Raw genomic sequence first — 21,766 nt, forward strand, 5'->3', positions numbered from 1 at the left:
CGCTATAGAGAACATAAAGTAAGTGAAAGAGTAGTAATGACGCTACCGTCAAATAAGGTGTACAGATTTTCGCCTTCCATCTCTTCCTGCATGCGGAGAGGTCCAATGTCAGAGTGTCATTGATCAGAATCTGTCTGTGAGGCTTTCGCTAGCTTGCATGAGATGGTTCATGGCAGCTTAAAATTCGGCTGTTACAGCCCGAATTAGTGTTTGTGTATACAATGTCGGCGGGCCGTGCGAAATTTCCAGTGAAAAGTCGCAATTGTATTGTTCGTTATCGTGGTCTCCCTCTGTTCTTAAAGGACGGGCCTTTAGGAAAAAACGATTTTTTCGTTATTAATCCCAGCCATAGATATGAATTTTCGTCTTTTTTTAAAACATGTTTAATGATCGCATAAACAGTTTCTTTTTCTGTCTGGTTGATGTGAATACTCTCTTTCTGAAGAACTGTATGGGAAATTTCCCGGATACAATGACAGAATCGAAGCAATCACAAGAAAAACAAAAACCGCAATACTTTTTTACATAAGCATGGTACAATAGTGGACGTGAAACAGCTCCTCACAAAAGAGTATTAGGACCCCCATTTTCGATTCGGAATTTAGGACGCAGAAAGATAGACCAAAGTTTGATCTCGACTGATATCAAGGCAGGTTCAATATCAGAGTAAAGTTTTACTGCATGCATCTCGGTTGGGGGAGAGTACACTTGATTTTCGCCGTTTTCTCGGGTAAATATTTGAATTCTGTATGATGTACAGACCGCTCTTTTTCTTTACTAGCGATTGATAGGGTTCTTTGTACCTTAATGGTATTTAATTTCGCGGGTACTTAATTTCGGTTTTATTTTCGCGATTTCAATAGGCAAGTATGAAAAAAGGGACCTTAAATTTCGTCATTCAAGCTTTCTCGACTCCATTTCATTTTTCCAAATGTTTTAACATTTGGCGACTGCGCGAAAGTTGCATGTTTTAAGGAATTTGTACAAATCTAGCGATTCAGTTGAAGATGATAACTAGATTCTCTACTCCATCTGCAAAATCTCTGCAAATTAGCGTCATTTTACAACAGAACATGCAAAACAGAACTTACCAGTAAGACCGGTTTGTACTTTGTGAATTTGTCGATAAACAACCTGTAAATGTTGTTGTCATGACAAGTTGATCATGTTTTTGTGTGCTTTGAATTTTCTATAGGGGACCAAATTTCTCGGCAAGGGTTTTTATTCATGTGTCTTCAATTTCGCAATGTTTTTACTATCGAAAAAACACGAAATTATAGACCAATTAGATAGAAGAAGAGTGAAATTATATTTTGTACGGGTAAACTAAGAAATTACGCTGTGTTAGTTATTGCCATTCCAAACCAGGTTTTTTTGAAGTACTTAATTAATTCCATAAAAGACGCAGCTTAGAGTTCATTTCCGTTCATAATTAAGCTTACAACCTTTCATGCATATTTCCGAAAATGAAAAACCCGCTTCCGAAATACGGTAGAACGTTACAATGATTCCTTACCGTTGACTTATTCGGTCTGATCTTCTAACATTCAGTTTTAAGGGAAAAAAAACCATACCCAACATATCTTTTTTATTTACGCACAATTGTTGATATCTTCGCCAGAAGCGGATGTTATTTGTGCTTCCTTTTAATTAAACTGCTAAGCACATTGGTTTCATAGCACATTCGCGAATACAACGAAAACTGATGAAAGATCATAACAAGGTTTGTCAAAATTAAATGGACATCGGGCTGAGTGATTGTTTTTTCATCTAATATTGTCGCCTACGTTTATTTCCCAATGACTTTTTTAGAAAGGTTAAAAGCTAAAATGCAAATTATACTGTTAGTATACACAATGGTTCATGTGTAATATCTTGGATGCAATTTGTAGTCATTGTCAAGTTGTGAGTTTAGGAAGATATTGAGTGAGTAAGAAAGGAAGAACACTAAAACTCTAAAAGACTTTCGGAATTACTTAAAGGATTTTTCTATGAATTGGTATAAATAAGTTTAATAAAGGTGTGATATCACTGGCACCAACGGTTCTGCGGAAAGTAAACATGACGCCTGTTGCGGCATCGGATAACACGTACTCAGCCATACGACAGGAGTAATTATGTTATTACTAACGTCATAGCCTGTGATGTGAGATATTTTCTACGACTCATTTAACCCATAGCGGTGCTAATTTAATCCACAACGAATATCACTTTGCCAAGAGCTGGGTCAGAATGAAACTGAAAGGTCGTCAACAAGACTTTTGGATCCAAGTGATATTCAAAGTGTTCTGGCAGACGTCGAGAAATATCAAACCACCAGGAACTGTTATTTCTTTAATCATTTCCTTGGTCGTTGCGTGTTGAGGAAAATGCCAGGGAATTTCTCTGCTCATACAAGCCTCTACAGTTCAGCATCATCTTTCAATGTGACGTTGGTTATACTTTATGCGACGATAGTGTTTGTAGGCTTGGCAGGGAACAGTTTTGTCGTCACCATTGTGTTCAAAACAAGATCTATGTTCACTTCGACAAATATTTTGCTGGCAAATGTTGCTGTTGCCGATATCGTGTCTCTGTTATGGTGTCCGATTCCTTTGATAGCGGGCCTTTGCAATGTGCGAATATCTTCAGAAAAAGCACACTATCTGTGTAAATTTTTTACAAGCTACTCAGTTACCTGTTTGACTGTTTCAGTGACATATCAGAGTTTAGTGGTGTTGGCTGTGGAGAGGTACCATGCGATTGTTAAACCATTCAACAATGCACTGATGCTGACTAATGATCGTATGTTCTATGCTATTTTAGCTATCTGGATCATGGCGATCCTTTGCTCCCTGCCTGGATTTATTTTCAGCGAATACGATGAAAAGCTTGGAAGGTGCCTGGATCCTTGGACTCTTGAGAAAGCTGGTACGTTCCGGTGGATTGCTATCTTATATCTCTTTGCATCTGTTTTGTTCTCTGGCGCTTTGTTTTACTGCTACCTTCAAATTCTAAGGGGAATCTTCGTGAATAAAACTGTTTGTTCATCAGAGGTTGCCTCAATGAGGCAATCTAACTTGAAAGAGAAGCGAAGGCTTGCTCTAATTTCCTTGACTGTAACTGTGGCATACCACTTGTGTTATCTGCCTTTCTTGATGTTTGAGCTGTACATAGCCTTTCAAAGTCAGCAGAGAATATTGGAGAACTACGAAGAACTCTATAAAGTGTATCGAGTTGTTGGGTTTATCATGTACGTGAACTCAATGCTAAATCCATTTATTTATGGCTTTCAGAGTTCGAATTACAGAAATAATTTCAAAAGACTTTTTTTCAGAGGATCTACAACAATAGATATCAGTTTGACTTCGCCGAATTCCAGGAAAAACCCACCTTCGACGGTGTTTTCAGCAGAAACGTGATTCATTCTTCGATTCTTCGATTTCATCTTTCCTGAACGCATACGGCAGAAGGCTTTTGCAGCACCCTTGTTATCTTGTCGCAATACTCTTGCAATCATGTCATATGTGGCCTCGAAACTGATCTGAGCGATTCAACGGAAGATAAAAGCGCGAACGAGCTGCCTGTTAGATCTATAAAAGATGTATTCGCTTAGCAGAACTTCGGCTTCATTGGTGATGCTGCCGGCTGGTGAGTTAAAAAGGAATTATCATAATAGAAAGCAGCAACAGCAGCTAGGTGGTTGAACATTTTCTCAGTATTAAACTAAACCAAATAGTGAAAAAGATAAAATTGAAACATGTAATCCTGCAAATTACTGATAAAAATTCGAAAGTGTTGGAATAGGGTTGTTAAAGGCATTAACGCATCAAACACGTTAGCTACAGACCATTCACGTATGCGCAGCTGCCTGATTAACCAATGACAATTCAAAATTTCAGTCGTTCAAAGCTTTCGAAATTTCAATATTGCGCAGAAAGGGAGCCTTTGGGCTCATGACGGTTTCGCAAATTCAAAAATAGTTTCCTTTTAATAAGTTGAATTCGTGAGAAGATCGTGCACTGTATATAGGCTCCATCTGAAAAATATATATAAAAGTGAGAGCCAGTTATGTCAAAAGCTTTTTCTGTTTTCAATGTGTGTTTACTTATTGAAGGACCACAGGAGAAATCTAATGTTTACGATGGCATATATTGTTGTCGATTAATGCCCCTGAGCCGTGTTTTATTCTCCATCTGGCCAATGAGGGCCTTGGTAATTTTGGCGCAGATATATTTTTTGCGTACAACATAATAACTGCCTCAAAACATGCTTATGAACTAAGAAAATATATATTTTTTCTCGACGCATGTACACTTCCGGCTTAATCTGCCGTGAGCCCTTTGATCGACCTGTCTTAGCTCACTAAAGTTTTATCCTTGAAAAGGGAAAAAAAGTACATAATAACAAATAACACTGTGAAGCAATTGCTAAACGTAATTGAAAACGTAGTAGTGTAATAACACCGCTATTTTTGGCCCTTATAAACAACTGTAGTAGTATGATATTACTCAGGGGTTAAGTATTCGCCAACTGAAATAAAAATATGCTAATTTTGGCCATTTGTATTCAACGGTATCCGAACGTGCAAATAAGGCACAGATTTCATCCTGTAAATATTTATCATCATTAGCATCATATAATTAAACGACATCCCACTTTCTGATAGGAAACAGTAAGTGATTATTTTTTTACCTATCCCCCTCTCAATAATTTCTAGGAAAACAAAAGTGCTAATAGTGAATTCAATATCTGGGCAACTATGTGGGCAGCGCACGTGCATTGAACTTTATACATGCTTTAATTTTTCACTTTCTCCAGCTAATTTTATTTATTTGCTCTATCATCAACTATGTTCCCCCGTTTCAAGTTTCCTTTGGATTCACTTGTGTCTAAAAAAAGAAGAGGAATAAGGAGTCAGTAGAAAGCTTGGAAACACCCATACAGGGTTCCCCCCTCCCCCCTCCCCCCACCCCCACTCATAAATACCTGTCTGTTTTTAGTAAATGAAATGGGTCAAGGTTGACAGGAATTCTATCATCACATATTAGCAAAAAAATTCAATAGCGAAGAGTAGCTTGTCTTTCTATAACTCTACTTTAGTGGACTGCCATTGTCGACAAGTGTCATAATGTGATGATGCAAAAGTGGGAAGACCCTATCAAAAACAGAATGAATAAAAATCCCGAAAGAAATTTAAATGTAGGATTGGCTTCCCTCCCTCGAAAAAAGGGCCATAATTTTTGTTTAGCTTTTTTTTTTAAATCTACAATCAGCGACAAAATTGTTGACACATTGACCTTTTCAGCTCCCTATTACTTCAACTTAGTCGTCCGCTCCCCCCCCCCCCAAAAAAATGTTGTGTCGTGATTCCATGAACTTTTAGCTACATTCAGGCAACATTAAATGGGGGAGGGGGGGAGGTATTAGTATGTGGTAGAAACAGGAGTGTTATTTTATTCATTAATAATATACATGGATAAAATTTTTTTCAGTTGTCGGTTTGGAAAAAGTGGTGTTTAGAGAAGGGAATTCCCAAGGAAATCGAAAATTTCTAGTCGATCCAGCTTAACACTTTGCTCGAGCGATCCAATGCCGAAATTAAAAACAAACATGGTTAAACCTTGGAAACGACGATTCCATTTCATTGAAAGTGATTCGGAGACAGACTGAACAATTCCTTGAACTGTTTAGCCGGACTTTAAACTTTTTTGCGCCTTAAAGATGTGAAGATATCATTGCATATTATTGTTTTGATCGTACGCGGTTGTTTTGACCGAACGCACGGTTTGAATAAATTATTTTCGCAATTGATGCGCGCGCTTTGCTTATGCTTAATTATGACAAGCCATCTCGTATTTTTCCATGTATATTATTAACACGTAATCACATGATTTTTCTCGTGCAATTTGGAATAAACAATCACTTGCTAATTTTCTCAAAGACCACAAATTGCATTCGCCTTAAAAAAATTTACCCGTGCTTATTTATCCCAAATTACACTCGAAATCATGTGATTACCTATACAAATAGGACTCTTCTAAACATGATGTGTCAACTAATTTTGACGCTAATTATGGGTAGATCTATATTGAAATCGCTAAAAAACTAACCAGGTCGGAGAGGGCCAAGGCCAGGAGGTGGATATAGAGGTGCCGCTGTGAAAAGACAAAGAATCAAAATTGAGCCACGTTTGCTACATTGATGAAACGAGACAATCTAATTGGATCCTAGTGTTTTCCAATCTTCCTTTACAATGAGGAAACGAGATAACCTAATTGGGTCCTAATGTTTTCAAATCTTCTGCTACAATCTAATTCTAGCGTTTTCCAATCTTTTTTCATGCTACTCGGATGAAGCTACTACCTTGCAACCGCATTGCTAGCCTTTATACTTTGATGGAAATAACAACGAACTCAGACCTCCTATTCAGACCTCCTCGAGATCTTATGAGACAGCCTGTCTTAGTTTTTATTGTATCAAGCGTATTTGCGAAACGATAGCCTATTACTTGAAATCGCTTAAAACTAACCAGGTCGGCCGGGGACGGCCAAAGCCAGGAGGTGGATATAAAGGCGCCGTTGTGAAAAGACAAGGAATCAAAATTGAGCTACGTCCGTGACATTGAGGAAACGAGACCATATAAATGGGTCCAAGTGTTTTGTAATCTTCTTTCAGAGACATGCTACTCAGATGACGCTATTACCTTGCAATAGCGTTGCTAGCCTTTATACCTGGATAGAAGGAACAACGAACTCACAACTGTTTTTCACTGCAATGAAACGTAGCATGGTGAAGGAAAGTCTTCATTCACTATGGTTGAGTTGTTGACGTTTTCGTTGTCCTGGAGGGGGACATTCTACAAATCGAGGTGAGTTACTTAAGCTGATAACTGACCTGGCTCAGGTCTGGGGGGCTTGTTTTCTGGCTTTTTGTCTCCAGATTTGGTTCCTATATAAAGATAGTGAAAGGCGAAGTTAGCACTGCCCCTATGCGAGACTTTAATGGAACACAAATTAAGTGGGCAAAGGCAAACTAAAACCGTAAGAACTCTTGTAATTACTTAATTCTAATGATGACATCTGTATGGGACGTAATATAAGTTTCTAATGGGAAAGGGAATGGTACTTTCTATGCACCGGCATCAGAGAATACCTATGGTGTATTGTGAATCTACGTAAACATAGGCTCACCTAAAAGTATATATGTGAGTCGCAGGGATTTCGAGTTCTTGTATCCTTTAATGCGGCGAAGGCACATTCAGCACTCTCATGCAAAATACATCACTTATAAACCTTAAATCTTCACACCTCCGCGATACAGCACAGAAAATATGTAGAGCTGACGAACTTACAATGGAAGAGTCATAAAAAACGGACCAGAACTTGAAATTTCATGACCATACCCGGAAACCCCAAATCACGTGACCGACAAAACAAAGAAAACAACTTTCCATACTAATTATTGGCAGAAAAAGGCACAGCATTTATGTTGTTAATAATAGTCATAGTAACAGTCTTATTTTAAAGAAAAAAAGATCTTTTCCTGGTAGCTACGCGCCGGGGTTGATTTACATGAGATAGTCACGTGAACTTACCGCCACAGCCATACATAAGCCGAGCTTGCGTTATGTCACCTTTACTAGGGCTTTTACGCTGACCAATTTCTGCTGTAGGATCCTTAGCCTTTATCGTTATAAGTCCAGGACGATTATTCCCTGAGTACTTGGAATAGTGCATGATGGATCCGTAGTCATATGGCTGACCTCGACTGTCTATCATACTATCTTTAACTTCTTCAAAGTTTCTGTCTGACCCTAGAGGGAACCAGCAAAAAGGGCCACGTCTTTGTATTGAGTGACACAACTCCTCTCTGGGATGTGCTCCAGTTTAAACTAAATTAATCATGACCCAAAGAAATGGATGGAACTCTTCACCGTACCTCGACCTTTTGTAGCATAGATATAACTGGTTGAGTCAACATCCACCACAAAAACAAAAAAAACAACAAAACAACAAAAAAAAGTAGAAAAAGAAACCTTTGTTTTAAGCTCAGCACAACGCGCTGTGTGCCAAGTCATCCCCCCTAGTCTATTTGGGGTCATGTATGTATCACAGTTTTTTGCATCAAGGGAAAAAAAATAAAACTGAGACGTAAGGTTATCTTGGCGACTTGTGCAATGAAATTAATCGGTTTAGTTAATGACAAAATTTTTACCATGCACTGTTTTACTGCAAAGGCAAATGGGTTGTATTATCCTCTACGTGGATACAGTTTAGGATCACCAATCCTTAACAAAATGGAATCTATTTCATAATGATAAGCGCATTTCTCCATATATGGTCATAATAGTATAATCAAACTCGTTCATACTGACCACTGACGATGTTCTGCCAGTTGATTTTGACGTAATAATCCCTGTCAGGTCGATTCTGTTCATGGAAAAATCCGATGGCGTGTCCTAACTCGTGAGTGATTGCTCCTTGTACACAAGGAGGATCCCTTTGACAAGTTGAAATTTATATCCACGTTTAAGTTTTTTTTTAACTTATCAGTTAGGGCTACACTGTTAATTCACAGAATTTCGCTGCTCAGTAAATTTAGAGTTATCAAATTCAAATTGCAGGGCAATTTGCAAAATTTGTTTCAAATAACAATTAAGAACAAGTCTCTGTAAGAATCAAACATCTCGGGAAATGAAAATTTTCAACCCCCCTTCAAATTTTGCATGCAGTTAGGCAGGGGGGATGCACAAAAATGTCCTTTTTAAAGGTCGCAGAACTCTTGTTGCCATGGTAGCAACAGCTGCTTGTTCGAGGCCTGGGGCCTCATTTTCATACAAAAACGTCGCAAAAAAAGAGTGAAATATTTATTTTTCTATCTCAAGCTATATACAACATTACAAATTGGCACTTCTACCATACATATTAACATCAATCATCTTCATATTGATTCATTCAATTTTCCCTGGGAGTGAATTTGAACACACCAATAGATTGTTCATCTCGGTACAGTTTCGGTCATTTTTGTTGTCGGGTAAAACAGGGAAAACATTTATCTGAATTTCTCCAAAAGTACACCGATTCTGGAACTGAAACTGCCCACCTAGCTTGTTATAATATTCTAGTTTTTAAATATGTAAAAATCTCTGCGGGCTTGCCTCTTCTTTTTATCAGGGCAATTCGCGAACGAAGCTCAAAAATCAGATATTGCATAATTTTGCGATGTTTACATATAATGTTCTCAACAACAAATGTTTCAGAAAAATGAAACATGCAAGGCTTTGAAAGAATGTTATCTTATGAGCAATATCCCGAAGAGAAATCTCACCTCTGGTTGTCATCTTTTAAAAAAAAATTGATCAACCTTCATGGAGGACTACTCGACGTAACTACAAACATATACCTCAAATCGTGTGCATATCATCCAGACTCCGAGTGCTGCACCTTCTTTTATGGGAATTTGAGCGATCTGAAGTCCTCTGAAGATACACTGTTATACTTGTATGTCATTTAAAACATGTTGAAGTCGGCTGATGTACACGAAACTATCCTCACACCGGATATCCACACACAACCCACAATTCCTCCAATCGCTCTGACCAAGGGCTAACGCTCGAAACGTCAGCTTTTTTACCCTTTACGGTGGCTAATTTACGTTTTCAACTCAGTTGTTAACACTAAATTACCTGCTTTACTCTCCTACCGACGCAGCACCACAGTTTCTTAAGAAACTTACCCTTTTATTCATTTATCCTCACACCGGTCATTTGTCATAAACATGTACGTTGTCATGATAGCGTGACGCTGTATTTCTCCATGAAGTTTCCATCGGTCGCCCCAAAGAAGACGAGAAATGGACATTTTTCGATATATCAGCAGATTTCCGCGCATTCTAAGTAGAAACAACCAAAAAAAGAAGAAAACCTTGATTGAACGCCCGTAAACACTGAGAATCTCAGAGCAGAAATCGCAACTTGTCAGCGGCGGTAATACATGTAAAACCCAGTCGCCACAAGAGCAATTTGGACGACTCGCGCGAAAATCATTACTAAGTGGAGATTTTGAACTACTCAGTATCCTTGCAGTACAGCAAACGGAACAAGGATTTCATTACAATCAATTTCCAAAAATTTAGCTTTTTTCAGGGAGTCTTTCACGTGCTCGAAAGTTATATTGGCTTTGAGCCTTGAGATTTATTTCCCTTGACAATAAAATGCTCTAGAAGGTGCTTACAAAATTACAAAGAAACTATTTTTAGTGTCGCTTCGACCGAGAAATACAGATTTGAAATAATTAATGCTGTCACTGATGAACCAAAGGGCACAATCTTCTTAGTTGTTAGCTTGATAATCTCTACAGACCAACGTTATTGAACCGAACGATCTCCTTTTCTCTCTGGTGAGCCGGCCACTTCAGAGGAAAATTAAAGAGACCTTTGACTTCCTATATTCATCTTTCTTTAAGCTTGTAAAAGATATCCGGGAGAAAAGTATGGAAAATAATGGTGATCAAATCGCTGTACTTTTCCCTGAAGGACATGAAACAATCCAGATTACATATTAACCATGGGGAGTTTCGTTCAAGTGACAAGTTGCGATTTACGTGTGGATACTAAGTTGTTTGAAAGGTGGAATTATGACGTTATGATTTCATTGAATCTTTTATCTCTTTCGAACTTTGTTATGACTTTTTTCTTTATCAAGACATGGAAGGAGACATTGATTGATTCGATTGCATTGCGGCGGTGATAAGTCTCTCCTCATCATATCTTATGCAAATTTCCTAACAGTTTTCAGACAGTTTTCAGATGATTCGAAATGTATTGGTACCTGTCACAAGGAAATGATAACTGCCCGAATCTGCTCTTTGTAAGGAGATGCCTACGTCGTTCAAATTGCAATTGCAACTGGATTTACATGTAGTACTGCCGCTGACAAGTTATGACTTATAGCGGAGTTCGCAGAGCGTAGCCCCATAATTATACAAAATAGTAGTAACCCATCAAGCCGAAAAAATTTGGATGTACGACCGTACGACCCTACGTCCGTACGACCGTACGACCGACCGTACAAGGTGCTACTTTTGGCATGCGCGGGTAACTGTACCACGGGCACTATCTTATAATCAGTCCTCTACACGGACACGGAGAAGTTGCGAATGAAAATCCATTAATATTACCACGCATTTTATCCATAGTAGGGGCTTTAGTTTTGTTGAAGAGACGTGCGGGAAAAAAAAAAATGCGAGCTCCGCTTCTCAATGTTTACGAGCGTTCAGTCTAAGTTTTCTTCTTTTTTTTGGTTGTTTTTACTTCAGAAAGCGGAAATCTGCTAAGATATAAGAAAAATATCCACTTCTCGTCTTCCTTAGAGCGACCGATGGAAACTTCACGGAGAAATACAGCGTCGTGATAACATACATGTTTATGACAAATGACCGGTGTGAGGACAGTTTCGTGTAGATCCGCCGACTTCAACATGTTTCAAATGACTTAAGAGTATAACAGTGTATCTTCAGAGGATTTCGGATTGCTCCAATTCTCATGAAAGAAGGAGCAGCACTCGGAATCTGAATGATATGCACGCGATTTGAGGTTTATGTTTGTGGTTACGTCGAGTTGTCCTCCTTGAAGGTTGATCAATTTTTTTTTAAAAGATGACAACCAGAGGTGAGATTTCTCTTCGGGATATTGCTCATAAGATAACATTCTTTCAAGGCCTCGCACGTTTCATTTATCTGAAGCGTTTGTTGTTGAGAACATTAGATGTAAACATCGCCAAATTATGCAATATCTGATTTTGAGCTTTTTTCGCGAATTGCCCCTATAAAAAGTAGAGGCAGGCCCGCAGAGATTTTTACATATTTATAAACTAGAATATTATAACCAGCTAGGTGGGTAGTTTCAGTTCCAGAATAGGTGTACTTTTAGAGAAATTCAGATAAACGTTTTCCTTGTTTTACCCGACAACAAAAATGACCGAATCTGTACCGAGACAAATGATGTTACTATGTACGGTAGAAGTGCCAGTTTGTAATGTTGTATTTAGGTTGAGATAGAGAAATAAACATTTCACTCTTTTTTTGCGACGTTTTGTATAAAAAGGAGGCCTCAGGCCCCGAACAAGCAGTCGTTGTTACCATGGCAACAAGAGTGCTGCGACCTTTAAAAAGGGCATTTTTGTGCATCCCGCCTGAGTGCCTACCTGCATGCAAAATTTGAAGGGGGGTTGAAAATTTTCATTTCCCAAGATGTTTGATTCTTAAGTATGATTTATGAGCATAACAAATGACTCTTTCCCACAAAATAAGTTAAACGTTACAAACTGGTTTGCAATGGAGATACTGTACGAGGAACCAGAAACCCGGAAATATTTGATAACAGGCGATTGAGATAATAATCAACGAATGTAGAGATGCAAAGCAGCCACTGCAGTTTGAAAGGCTGCGTCTTTCGTCCGAAAGTGTTCATTTGGGCGTGAGTAATTCTGGTATGTGTCTGATACGCGGGTGAAAAATGCGTATTTCAATCAGACTAGACTGGCACAGGGAAGAGTAAACTTATCATAATCTCCATTCAATTAGGCAGGTTAAGAGGGATTTATGTAAATCGCAAACAGTAGTTTCATAGTGGAGATGCAGCTTAAGCGCGCCTTTTTATGACTTACTCCGTGAACCGTCCAATAGAGACTTCTTGACGTCCACCAATACGACCAACATACGACCAGCAGCTGTTTAAAGTAGAGATAACACCGGGTAATTACAATTTAAAGTTTAACAATAAAACGATACGAACTTTTACTTTAAGAAGTAAATATCTATATTTTGGAAAATTTTTCAAACCGACAAAGTAGCGGTTCTGTCTGGAGCTACTTTCGTAATGTTAATTTGACATTTTACTTACCCTTCCTTGTAAACAAACTCGATGTATCCTTTCTCTTGCTCTCTCTGTTTAAATCGAATACAGGGAACATGATCCATCCAATCTTTCATCGAGTTTCTAATCAGTTGCCTTCCTCTAGCGTCTAATCATAAGAATGAGAAACGTTTACAAGGGCAAATATCGGAATGATTCATATGTTGAAAGAATTAAAGGCAACGCATAGGACCTTTATTGATTTATACCGCTCAGGGTAGCCCCTTCAGATGCAAAAAGCTGTATTTTATCAATGGGAGCTCTGAAATAGTGGTGGATCAGACCGGAGGATCGAACGGTTTCGGTTAAGATTTAGCGCCAATGCAACCATGAATCCATTTAAGGATACTTATAAAGCTCTAGACTAGCGACTGATGAGAGAAAAATAATTGGTCAGGTACCAATCTGTGAACTTATTTCAAATGGGATGATTCCGTCTGGCCAGAGTTGACGCACGTTCTCTATGGCGCCTCTCGTTTGAGCCTCTTGATTCAAGTCCGCTGCTTTGTTGAAGGTTAGCCGTGACGGCTTAAGAATTTTGACCTGTTGTTTAGTTAGTGCCATGTCTCCCTCGTACAGTTCGGGTACATCGTCCCTGTAATCGGGTACTGAGAGATAAACAACAAAGAGATGCTGGAAATTTTCAGTTCATAAAAGACACCTAAACTGATTTCCATGAAATTTTAGCTGATTGACTGCAGCTTCCTCTAGTTTGCAACTTGTATTTAAACATCGAACAGAAAAAACAGACAAACAAACAAACAAAATACCCCTCTACGGCCTGTGAGTGATAAAGAGAAACTCACTGCGCAACTGATCATGAAAATTGGGAATATATTAAGAAGAAAAAAATTGGTCTACTTCATTAAAGTTGGAGGAAAGGATAAATCTTTGGGTGACTTCTCATTTATTCGGCCATTTGACGTTTTGAATTGCAACAAGCAATCGTTATCGGTGCTTTGGTCGAGTAACATGGGATGTCGATTTATTGTTAGGCTTTGATTTAATTCCAACTTAAATCATTCTCTGTTATCCCTGAGGAAGATCTATTTATGAAATCATCGAGCAGTGATTGTGCTGTGTTTTATGGAGGCAAAAGCTAAAATAGAATCCATGTCAAGTTCTTTTTACCTCACTAGCCACCTGTTGTTTTAACTAATAGGAAAGTCTTTCTTCCATCCTTGAGTGACAGTTTTATTCAACAATACCGTGCGTTTGGCTAAAATTATTTTTAGTTCAAAGGGTTACCTTATGTACTTAAAATAACAATTTTATCATAAAATGTGGCGTTCACTTTCATGATTTTCTGTCACGTACTGAGTCAGTGGAAACTGTCGCCTACCAAGCACCCCTAAAAACTTGTGTGTGTTATTTTGTTTACAATATATAGACATTATTAGTATCATTTCTAATTGATTCATTTGATAATACAATCAAAACAAAAGGAGCAAAAGGGGAAAATAAAACAAACCTTTCGGCAGAGCGTGTGTAAGAAATATCCCTAACGATAGCAACAGCCATTGCTTCTCAAGTAAAGCCATCTTGCCTTATATTCGTGCCTCTAAATGTAACACCGTAACCTTCTCAGCCGACTTCTAATTGAAAAGGTCAAGATATCTGACTTAGGAAATAAGTATCTAAGTGCTTTATTGCTGGTATTGGTTTAGACGTTAAGAACTCGTATTAAAGATAATTGTAGCTTAGAGACATATTCAGTTCTGACCACCTGGTCTTAACCTAGAACCGTTCGAACCCAATCGTTTTCGGTTTACAGATATAATTCGACGACAAGTCGTGTTGTTTCTGGTCTTCCTTGCTATACTAGCAATCACAAAACTATTAGAACTAATTAATAAGCGAATTAATGTTTATTCCAGTCAAAGGGGCCGAGAATCGAGAGCTTTCAAACAAGTCTTCACATCTCATATCTTAATACATCTTCGCATTTGTGTCCATATCATTGTCCCACTTCATCATTTTTTTTCCTGAAGTATCTCGTAGATCTCTTACTCCTGGTGTGTTTTCCTTTTACTACGAATATGTGGCCAGCCGTAAGAAAGCCTTTGGTTTCTAGCTTTTAAACTCCTTAGGCTACTCGGTCGATGAAAGGCTTTTATCTATTACAAACGATTGAATATGATGAGAAAATGCTTACATTTTCACCCCTGCCCTCCTCTCTGATTTCTGAGGAAACAGAAGTGCTAATAGTGAATTAAATATCTGGGCTATTATGTGGGCAGCGAACGTGCATAGAATTCTATACATGGTTAAGGTTAATATATTAAGTGTATTATTCTTCTTTATAATTCAAGGATGCAGCGTGAGGCAAGAGATATCCCGTTTGTACTTTCCCAATCAATTTTATTCATTTATGCATCATCATCATTATCAAGTACGTTCCCCCGTTTCATGTTTCCTTTGAATTCACTTGGGTCTAAAAAAGGAGAGGAATAAGGAGTTAGTAAAAATGTAAGATTGGCTTTCCTCCCTCCAAAAAAATTCGTTATTGTTTTTTTTTTGTAGCTTTTTTTAACCTGCAATCAGCGAGAAAATTGTTGACGCATTGGTTTTTTCAACCCCTTTTACTTTAATTTATCTTTTGCTCTTGTTACGTTAACCTATTCGCCCCCTCCCCCCCAAAAAATGTTGTGTCTCCATGAACTTTTAGCTACATACAGGCAATATTAAATGAGGGAGGGGGGGGGGTCTTGTCAATGATTTAGTATGAGGTAGAAACAGGAGTGTTACTCTGCACATAAATACCACTCTTCAAACATGATGTGCCAACTGATTTTGACGCTGATTATCGGTAGATCTATATCTAAATTAAAGAAGTGATTTATGTATTCTAAAGTATGTCGACGATTTCCATAAATGCTTCTACGTAAAAGAAGAGTTACTACCAAATAGTTTTATTCAGGGATGAACCACAGCCCAGCCTAACCCTCGGCGCTATCAACCAATCATATGACAGGATCATAAATACGAATACCTCGGCAAAAGCCTTAACGGGCAGCTCAATTATTCATTCACTACCATAACCTTTAAGACTGACCTGTGTTGTGTTTGTTGTTTTTTCATCATTGGGATTCCTGCAGACTTCAAGCAGAAAAAAAAAGGTTTAACCATTTACTATCCAAGATCCAATTAATAATTCCCTCGTATTACTCTCTTAAATTTCATCGAAAATTGGACAAGGTAGTTTGGTGTTCAACATAACACCCTTGAGCTAGTACGCTTGTCTTTCCTCATAACCTGATTGCAAAAAGACATATCTGTATCACAAGGAGAAGTCTCAGGTCAATTTCCTCTGGGGTTAAGAGGATAAGACAAAATGTAAGAATCCCGGCCCGAAGTCAAATCTGGAGAGGAAATTATTATGTTAAACAAATAATTTTATCTTCACTTACTCTGGATTATTTTTAGCAGTTTTCCAAACTTTACTACTTTTCTGATACAATTACCGTTTGGTGGACCACCTGCAAAATGCCATAAAAAGAGCAAGATTATTATTCCCGTGACGTCGTTTACTCTTATTCACTTTTCTCGTCGAGGTTTTCTTTTGTCTGTGGTTCGTTCAAATGATATTTCTAGTTGTTTATTGGTAGTTACCCTATTCACCATTTAAGAGTCCCAAGTCTTCTGGACCAATTAGAAAGCCAAAAAGACATGCAAAACCAATGCAATCCAGGTTTACCTCCGACGGTCAATTAGAAATTTCACTAACTGCAACTGCGATACCTAATACCTAGCACCTTTTGAGACCTCCTCGAAACCTTATTAGACATCCCGTCTTAGTTTTTATCGTATCAAGCTTATGTCCGAAATGATAGCCAATTACTTGAAAACGCTAAAAACTTACCAGGTCGGGGACGGCCAGGTCCAGGAGGTGGAGGTGGACGTGGAGGTGCTGCTGTAAAAAGACAAGGAATCAAAAAGTGTTTTCAGAGACATGCTACTCAGATGACGCTATTACCTTGCAATAGCGTTGCTAGCCTTTATACCTGGATAGAAAGAACAACGAACCCACAACTGTTTTTCATTGAAATGAAACGTAGCATAGTGAAGGAAACTCTTCATCCGCTATGGTTGAGTTGTTGCCGGTTTTTATTGTCCTAGAGGGGGACACTCTACAAACAAGGTGGGTTACTTAAGCTTATGACTGACCTGGCTCAGGCCAGGGGGGCTTGCTTTCTGGCTTTTTACCTCCAGCTTTGGTTCCTATATAAACATAGTGAGAGGTGAAGTTAGCACTGTTCCTATGCGAGACTGAATGGCACACAATTCCATTTCTTGTGCCCTTAGATGCGACAAAGGCACATTTAGCACTCTCAAGCGAAATACATTAATTATAAACCTTAAATCTTCGCATCGCGATACAGCGACAGAAAATATGTAGAACTAATGAACTTGCAAGGAAAGAATCATAAAAACGGACCAGAACTTCAAATTTCGTGCCCCTACTAAGAAATCCCAAATCACGTGACTAACCAAACAAAGAATATAACTTTCCGTACTAATTCGTGGCAGAACAAAACACAACATTTATATCGTTAACAATAGTCACAGGTACAGTCTTATTTTAAAGGAAAAGGATCTTTTCCCGGTAGCTACGCGCTCGGGTTGATTCATATGACATAGTCACGTGAACTTACCACCACAGCCATACATAAGCCGAGCTTGCTTTATGTCACTTTTACTGGGGCCTTTAAGCTGACCAATTTCGGCATTAGGATCCTTAGCGTCTATCGTCATAACACCAGGACGATTATTCCCTGCGTACTTGGAATAGTGCATGATGGATCCGTAGTCATATGGCTCTCCTCGACTGTCTACCGAATTAGGTTTGGCCTTTTTAAAGTTATCTTCTGCCCCTGAAGGGTGTAACAAAATACTGTTAGAAGTATGCAAGCATAAATTTCCGGGCTAGATATACAACGGCGAACATAGGTACGTGCAACTGAACTTATCACAATAAGCGCACTACTAATGATGTTATAACAATATGCCCATTCGGGGTATAGTCAGTGATTTCGCGGTGTTTGAACATGTAACCGCTCGGTTTATATTGAAATATTAAAATAGGCTTTTTTTAACCTAAATTTATTGTTAAAAAGGGAACCTGGAAAAAGGGCTACGTCTATGTATTGAGTGACACAACTCCAGTTTAGACTAAATTAATCATGGCCCAAAGAAATGGATGGAACTTTTCACCGCACCTCGATCCAATACTTTTTTGTAGCATAAATGTAACTGTTGGATCAAAGTCCACCACATAAGAAAAAAGATATAAAAAGGAACCTTCGTTTCAAGCTCAATACAGTGCCCTGTATGCCAGGTCATTCGCCCTAGTCTCTTGGTGGCCATGTACGTTTCACAGTTTTTGTATCAAGAGAAAAAAAAAGTGAAACTGAGGCGAAAAGTTATATTGGCGACTTGTAACATGTAATTAATCGGTTTAGCCAATAACAAATATCTTTACCAAGTACTGTTTTTAATGTAAGGGCAAATGGTTTGTATTATACCCTACGTGGGTACAGTTTAGGATCACCAATCCCTAACAAAATGGAATCTATTTCGTAATGATGAGCGCATTTCTCCACATATAATCTTAACAGTATAATAAAACTTGTTCCTACTGACCATTCCTGATGTTCTGCCAGTTGATTGTGACATATTTATCCCTGTCAGGTCGATTCTGTTCGTGGAAAAATCCGATGGCGTGTCCTAACTCGTGAGTGATTGCTCCTTGTACACAAGGGGGATCCCTTCGACAAGTTGAAATTAATATATATCCATATTTAAGCGTTTTTCTGCTCTTTAAAGTTATCAGTTAAGGCTACATTAGCCGTTAATTCACAGTATTTCGCTGCTCAGTAAATTTAGACTTAGAAGATCCTCGCAGCTAAGAACACTACTGAAACTAGTAGTTGTAAGTAGGACCTGAAAAAAAAATTTCAGGCCCGTACGGGATTTGAACCCATGACCTCTGCGATACCGGTGCAGCGCTCTACCAATTGAGCTAACAAGCCAACTGGGAACTGGTCAATGAATTGGGTACAAATAAACATCCGAGTGAATGAAGATTTTAGATATATGAAAATTCACATATTTGCACTGCGGTGGAAAGATGAAATTAGAAGATCCTCGCAGCTAAGAACACTACTGAAACTAGTAGTTGTAAGTAGGTATCGGTACCGGTATCGCAGAGGTCATGGGTTCAAATCCCGTACGGGCCCGAAATTTTTTTTTTTTCAGGTCCTACTTACAACTACTAGTTTCAGTAGTGTTCTTAGCTGCGAGGATCTTCTAATTTCATCTTTCCACCGCAGTGCAAATATGTGAATTTTCATATATCTAAAATTTAGACTTATTAACTTCAAATTGCAGAGAAATCATTGCTAAATTTATTTGCAAAATTTGTTTGAAAGTAACAATTAAGTATGATTTCTGAGTATAACAAATGACTCTTTCCCACAAAATAAGTTAAACGTTACACTGAAACTGGTTTGCAATAGAGATACTATACCAGGAACCGGAAACCCGGAAATATTTGATAACAAAAGATTGAGATAATAATCAACGAATGTAGAGATGCAAAGCAGCCACTGCAGTTTGAGAGGCAACATGTAAGCAAAGTAGTTCGTCCAAAATTTTGCATGAGGGCGAGAGTGATTCTGCTATGTGTCTGATACGTGGATGAAAAATGCATATTTCAATCAGACTAGACTGGACTAGGGAAAAGTAAACTTATCATGACGATCTCCATTCAATTAGGCAGGTTAAGAGGGATTTATGTAACTCGCAAACAGTAGTTTCATAGTGCAGATGCAGCTTAAGCGCGCCTTTTATAACTCACTCAGTGAACTGTCCAAGAGAGAGTTCTTGACGTTCTCCAGTATGACCAACATACGACCAGCAGCTATTGAAAGTAGAGATAACACCGGGTAATTACTTAAAAAGTTTAACAATAAAACGGTACGTACTATTACTTTAAGGTGTAAATATCTATATCTTGGGAAATTTTTCACACTGACAAAGTAGCGGTTCTGTCTTGAGCTACTTTCGTAATGTTAATTTGACCTTTTACTTACCCCCTCTTGTAAACAAACTCGATGTATCCTCTCTCTCGCTCTCTCTGTTTAAACCGAATACAGGGAACATGATCCATCCAATCTTTTATCGAGTTTCTAATCAGTTGTTTTCCTCTAGCGTCTAATTATAAGAATGAGAAACGTTTACAAAGGCAAATATCAGAATAATTCATGTGTTGAAGGAATTAAAAGGCAACGCAAAGGACCGAAAGGTTTCGGTTAAGATTTAGCACCAATGCAACTGTGAATAAATATATCTTATTAGACGTTTTGGTGTGTAGTATCGCTGAGTATTTTTACGAGTTGTGCCATATTTTGAAGAGCACGAACGGTGAGTCAAAATACAAACAACGCGCAGCCGACTGGTTGAACAGGTGTTCTTTACAATACAAAATAACCAACTGTCCAAATAACCGTAGATTATCGCAGGATATTTGTATTCTATTCAAGTGTTATTTGTACTCTACTCAGTGCGGTTGGATAATAAGTGTAAGGATACTGATAAAGCTCTAAACTAGAGTCTGACGGAGGAAAGTAACTGATCAGGTACCAATTCGTGAATTTATTACAAACGGTATAATTCCGTCTGGCCAGAGTTGACGTGGATTCGCGATGGCGCCTCTCGTTTGAGCCTCTTGATTCCAGTCCGCTGACTTGTTGAAGGTTGGCCGTGACTGCCTAAGAATTTCGGCCTGTTCTTTAGTTAGTGCAATGTCTCCCTCGTACAGTTCGGGCACATCGTTTTCGTAATCGGGTACTGAGAGATGAACAACAACAATTCACAAAAGACACCCAAGCTGACTCCCATGAATTTTCCACTGTATTTAAAAATCGAACAGAAACAAACAAACAAACAAAATACTTCTCTACGGCATGTAAGTGATAAAGAGAAATGCACTGCATTACTGAAAATTGGGAGTATATTAAGAATTGAAAGAAATTTTTACTTCGTTAAGGTTGAAGAAAAGGATAAATTTTTGGGTGACTTCTCATTAATTTGGCCATTTGACGTTTTGAATTGCAATAAGCAACCGTTATCAGTACATTGGTCGAGTAACATGGGATGTCGATCTATTGCTAGGCTTCGATTTAATTCCAACTTAAATCATTCTCTGTTATCCTTGAGGAAGATCTATTTATGAAACATTGAGCAGTGATTGCGAAATGAAATCTATGTCAAGCTCTCTTTACCTCACCAGCCACCTGTTGTTTTAACGAATAGGAGCATCTTTTTTCCATCCTTGAGTAACAGTTTTGTCAACAATACCATGCGTTTGGCCAAAATTGTATCAATTTTATCATAGAATGTGCCGTTCACTTTAATGATTTTTGTCACGTGCTGAGCGGAAACTGTCGCCTGCCGAGCACTCCTAATAACTTGTCTGTCTCATTTGTTTACAAATATATACATTGTTAGTGTCATATCTAATTGATTCCTTTGAATACAGTCAAAACAAAAGGAACAAAAAGGGGAAAATTAAACAAACCTTTCGGCCGAGCGTGTGCAAGAAATATCCCTAACGATAGCAACAGCCATTGCTTCACAAGCAAAGCCATCTTGCCTTATCCTTAAAGTTATGCAAAATTCATGCCTTTAAATGTAACACCGTCACCTTCTCAGCCGACTTTTACTTGGAAAGGTCAAGATATTTGACTTGGGAAATAAGTCGACAAATTTTTTGCTTGAAATCATATTTCATCTCATATTTCTTTTACTGGTTGAGCATATCATAAACACTGTCGATTCTGACCACCTGGTCTTAACCTAGAACTGTTCG

General features: G+C 38.3%; 3 protein-coding genes across 4 annotated transcripts; 1 reads left to right on the top strand and 2 right to left on the bottom strand.

The window, feature by feature from the left end:
* Positions 1–1,888: 1,888 nt before the first annotated feature.
* LOC113682839 (neuropeptide Y receptor type 1) lies at positions 1,889–4,059 on the top strand. The gene has a single exon (XM_027200017.2). The coding sequence runs from the start codon at positions 2,370–2,372 to the stop codon at positions 3,399–3,401; it is 1,032 nt and encodes a 343-aa protein (XP_027055818.2). The 5' UTR covers positions 1,889–2,369; the 3' UTR covers positions 3,402–4,059.
* A 724-nt stretch (positions 4,060–4,783) lies between these two features.
* On the bottom strand, positions 4,784–14,478 carry LOC113682875 (nematocyst expressed protein 6). Its single transcript, XM_027200049.2, has 9 exons — positions 14,366–14,478; positions 13,296–13,502; positions 12,883–13,003; positions 12,647–12,709; positions 8,357–8,481; positions 7,577–7,795; positions 6,877–6,930; positions 6,093–6,137; positions 4,784–4,871 (listed from the first exon to the last, which is right to left on the bottom strand). The coding sequence occupies exons 1-9, from the start codon at positions 14,433–14,435 to the stop codon at positions 4,807–4,809; spliced, it is 969 nt and encodes a 322-aa protein (XP_027055850.2). The 5' UTR covers positions 14,436–14,478; the 3' UTR covers positions 4,784–4,806.
* Positions 14,479–15,234: 756 nt separating this feature from the next.
* Positions 15,235–21,695, bottom strand: LOC113682857 (nematocyst expressed protein 6-like). Of its 2 annotated transcripts, none has more exons than XM_089196124.1 (11): positions 21,476–21,695; positions 20,539–20,745; positions 19,989–20,109; positions 19,754–19,816; positions 18,538–18,662; positions 17,550–17,768; positions 17,062–17,115; positions 16,757–16,804; positions 16,305–16,373; positions 15,950–15,993; positions 15,235–15,328 (listed from the first exon to the last, which is right to left on the bottom strand). In XM_089196124.1, exons 1-11 carry the CDS (start codon positions 21,543–21,545, stop codon positions 15,302–15,304), a joined length of 1,047 nt encoding a protein of 348 aa, XP_089052250.1. In that variant the 5' UTR covers positions 21,546–21,695; the 3' UTR covers positions 15,235–15,301. The 2 variants fall into 2 exon arrangements, with proteins under 2 accessions (XP_089052250.1, XP_089052249.1); XM_089196123.1 differs by having other exon boundaries at positions 16,757–16,807.
* Positions 21,696–21,766: the final 71 nt, after the last annotated feature.

This window comes from Pocillopora damicornis, chromosome 2 (genome assembly GCF_964200805.1).
Source record: "Pocillopora damicornis chromosome 2, jaPocDami1.2, whole genome shotgun sequence".
In the NCBI taxonomy this organism is placed as follows: domain Eukaryota; kingdom Metazoa; phylum Cnidaria; class Anthozoa; order Scleractinia; family Pocilloporidae; genus Pocillopora; species Pocillopora damicornis.

Coding starts and splice junctions, on each gene's coding strand:
- LOC113682857 (XM_089196123.1), bottom strand. CDS start 21,545: ATGGCTTTGCTTGTGAAGCAATGGCTGTTGCTATCGTTAGGGATATTT. Junction 20,746..21,475: donor TGCACACGCTCGGCCGAAAG/GTTTGTTTAATT, acceptor TTCATCTCTCAG/TACCCGATTACGAAAACGAT. Junction 19,817..19,988: donor GAGTTTGTTTACAAGAGGGG/GTAAGTAAAAGG, acceptor TACTTTCAATAG/CTGCTGGTCGTATGTTGGTC.
- LOC113682875 (XM_027200049.2), bottom strand. CDS start 14,435: ATGGCTTTACTTGAGAAGCAATGGCTGTTGCTATCGTTAGGGATATTT. Junction 13,004..13,295: donor TGAAATAAGTTCACAGATTG/GTACCTGACCAA, acceptor TCTTATGATTAG/ACGCTAGAGGAAGGCAACTG. Junction 12,710..12,882: donor GAGTTTGTTTACAAGGAAGG/GTAAGTAAAATG, acceptor TACTTTAAACAG/CTGCTGGTCGTATGTTGGTC.
- LOC113682839 (XM_027200017.2), top strand. CDS start 2,370: ATGCCAGGGAATTTCTCTGCTCATACAAGCCTCTACAGTTCAGCATCA.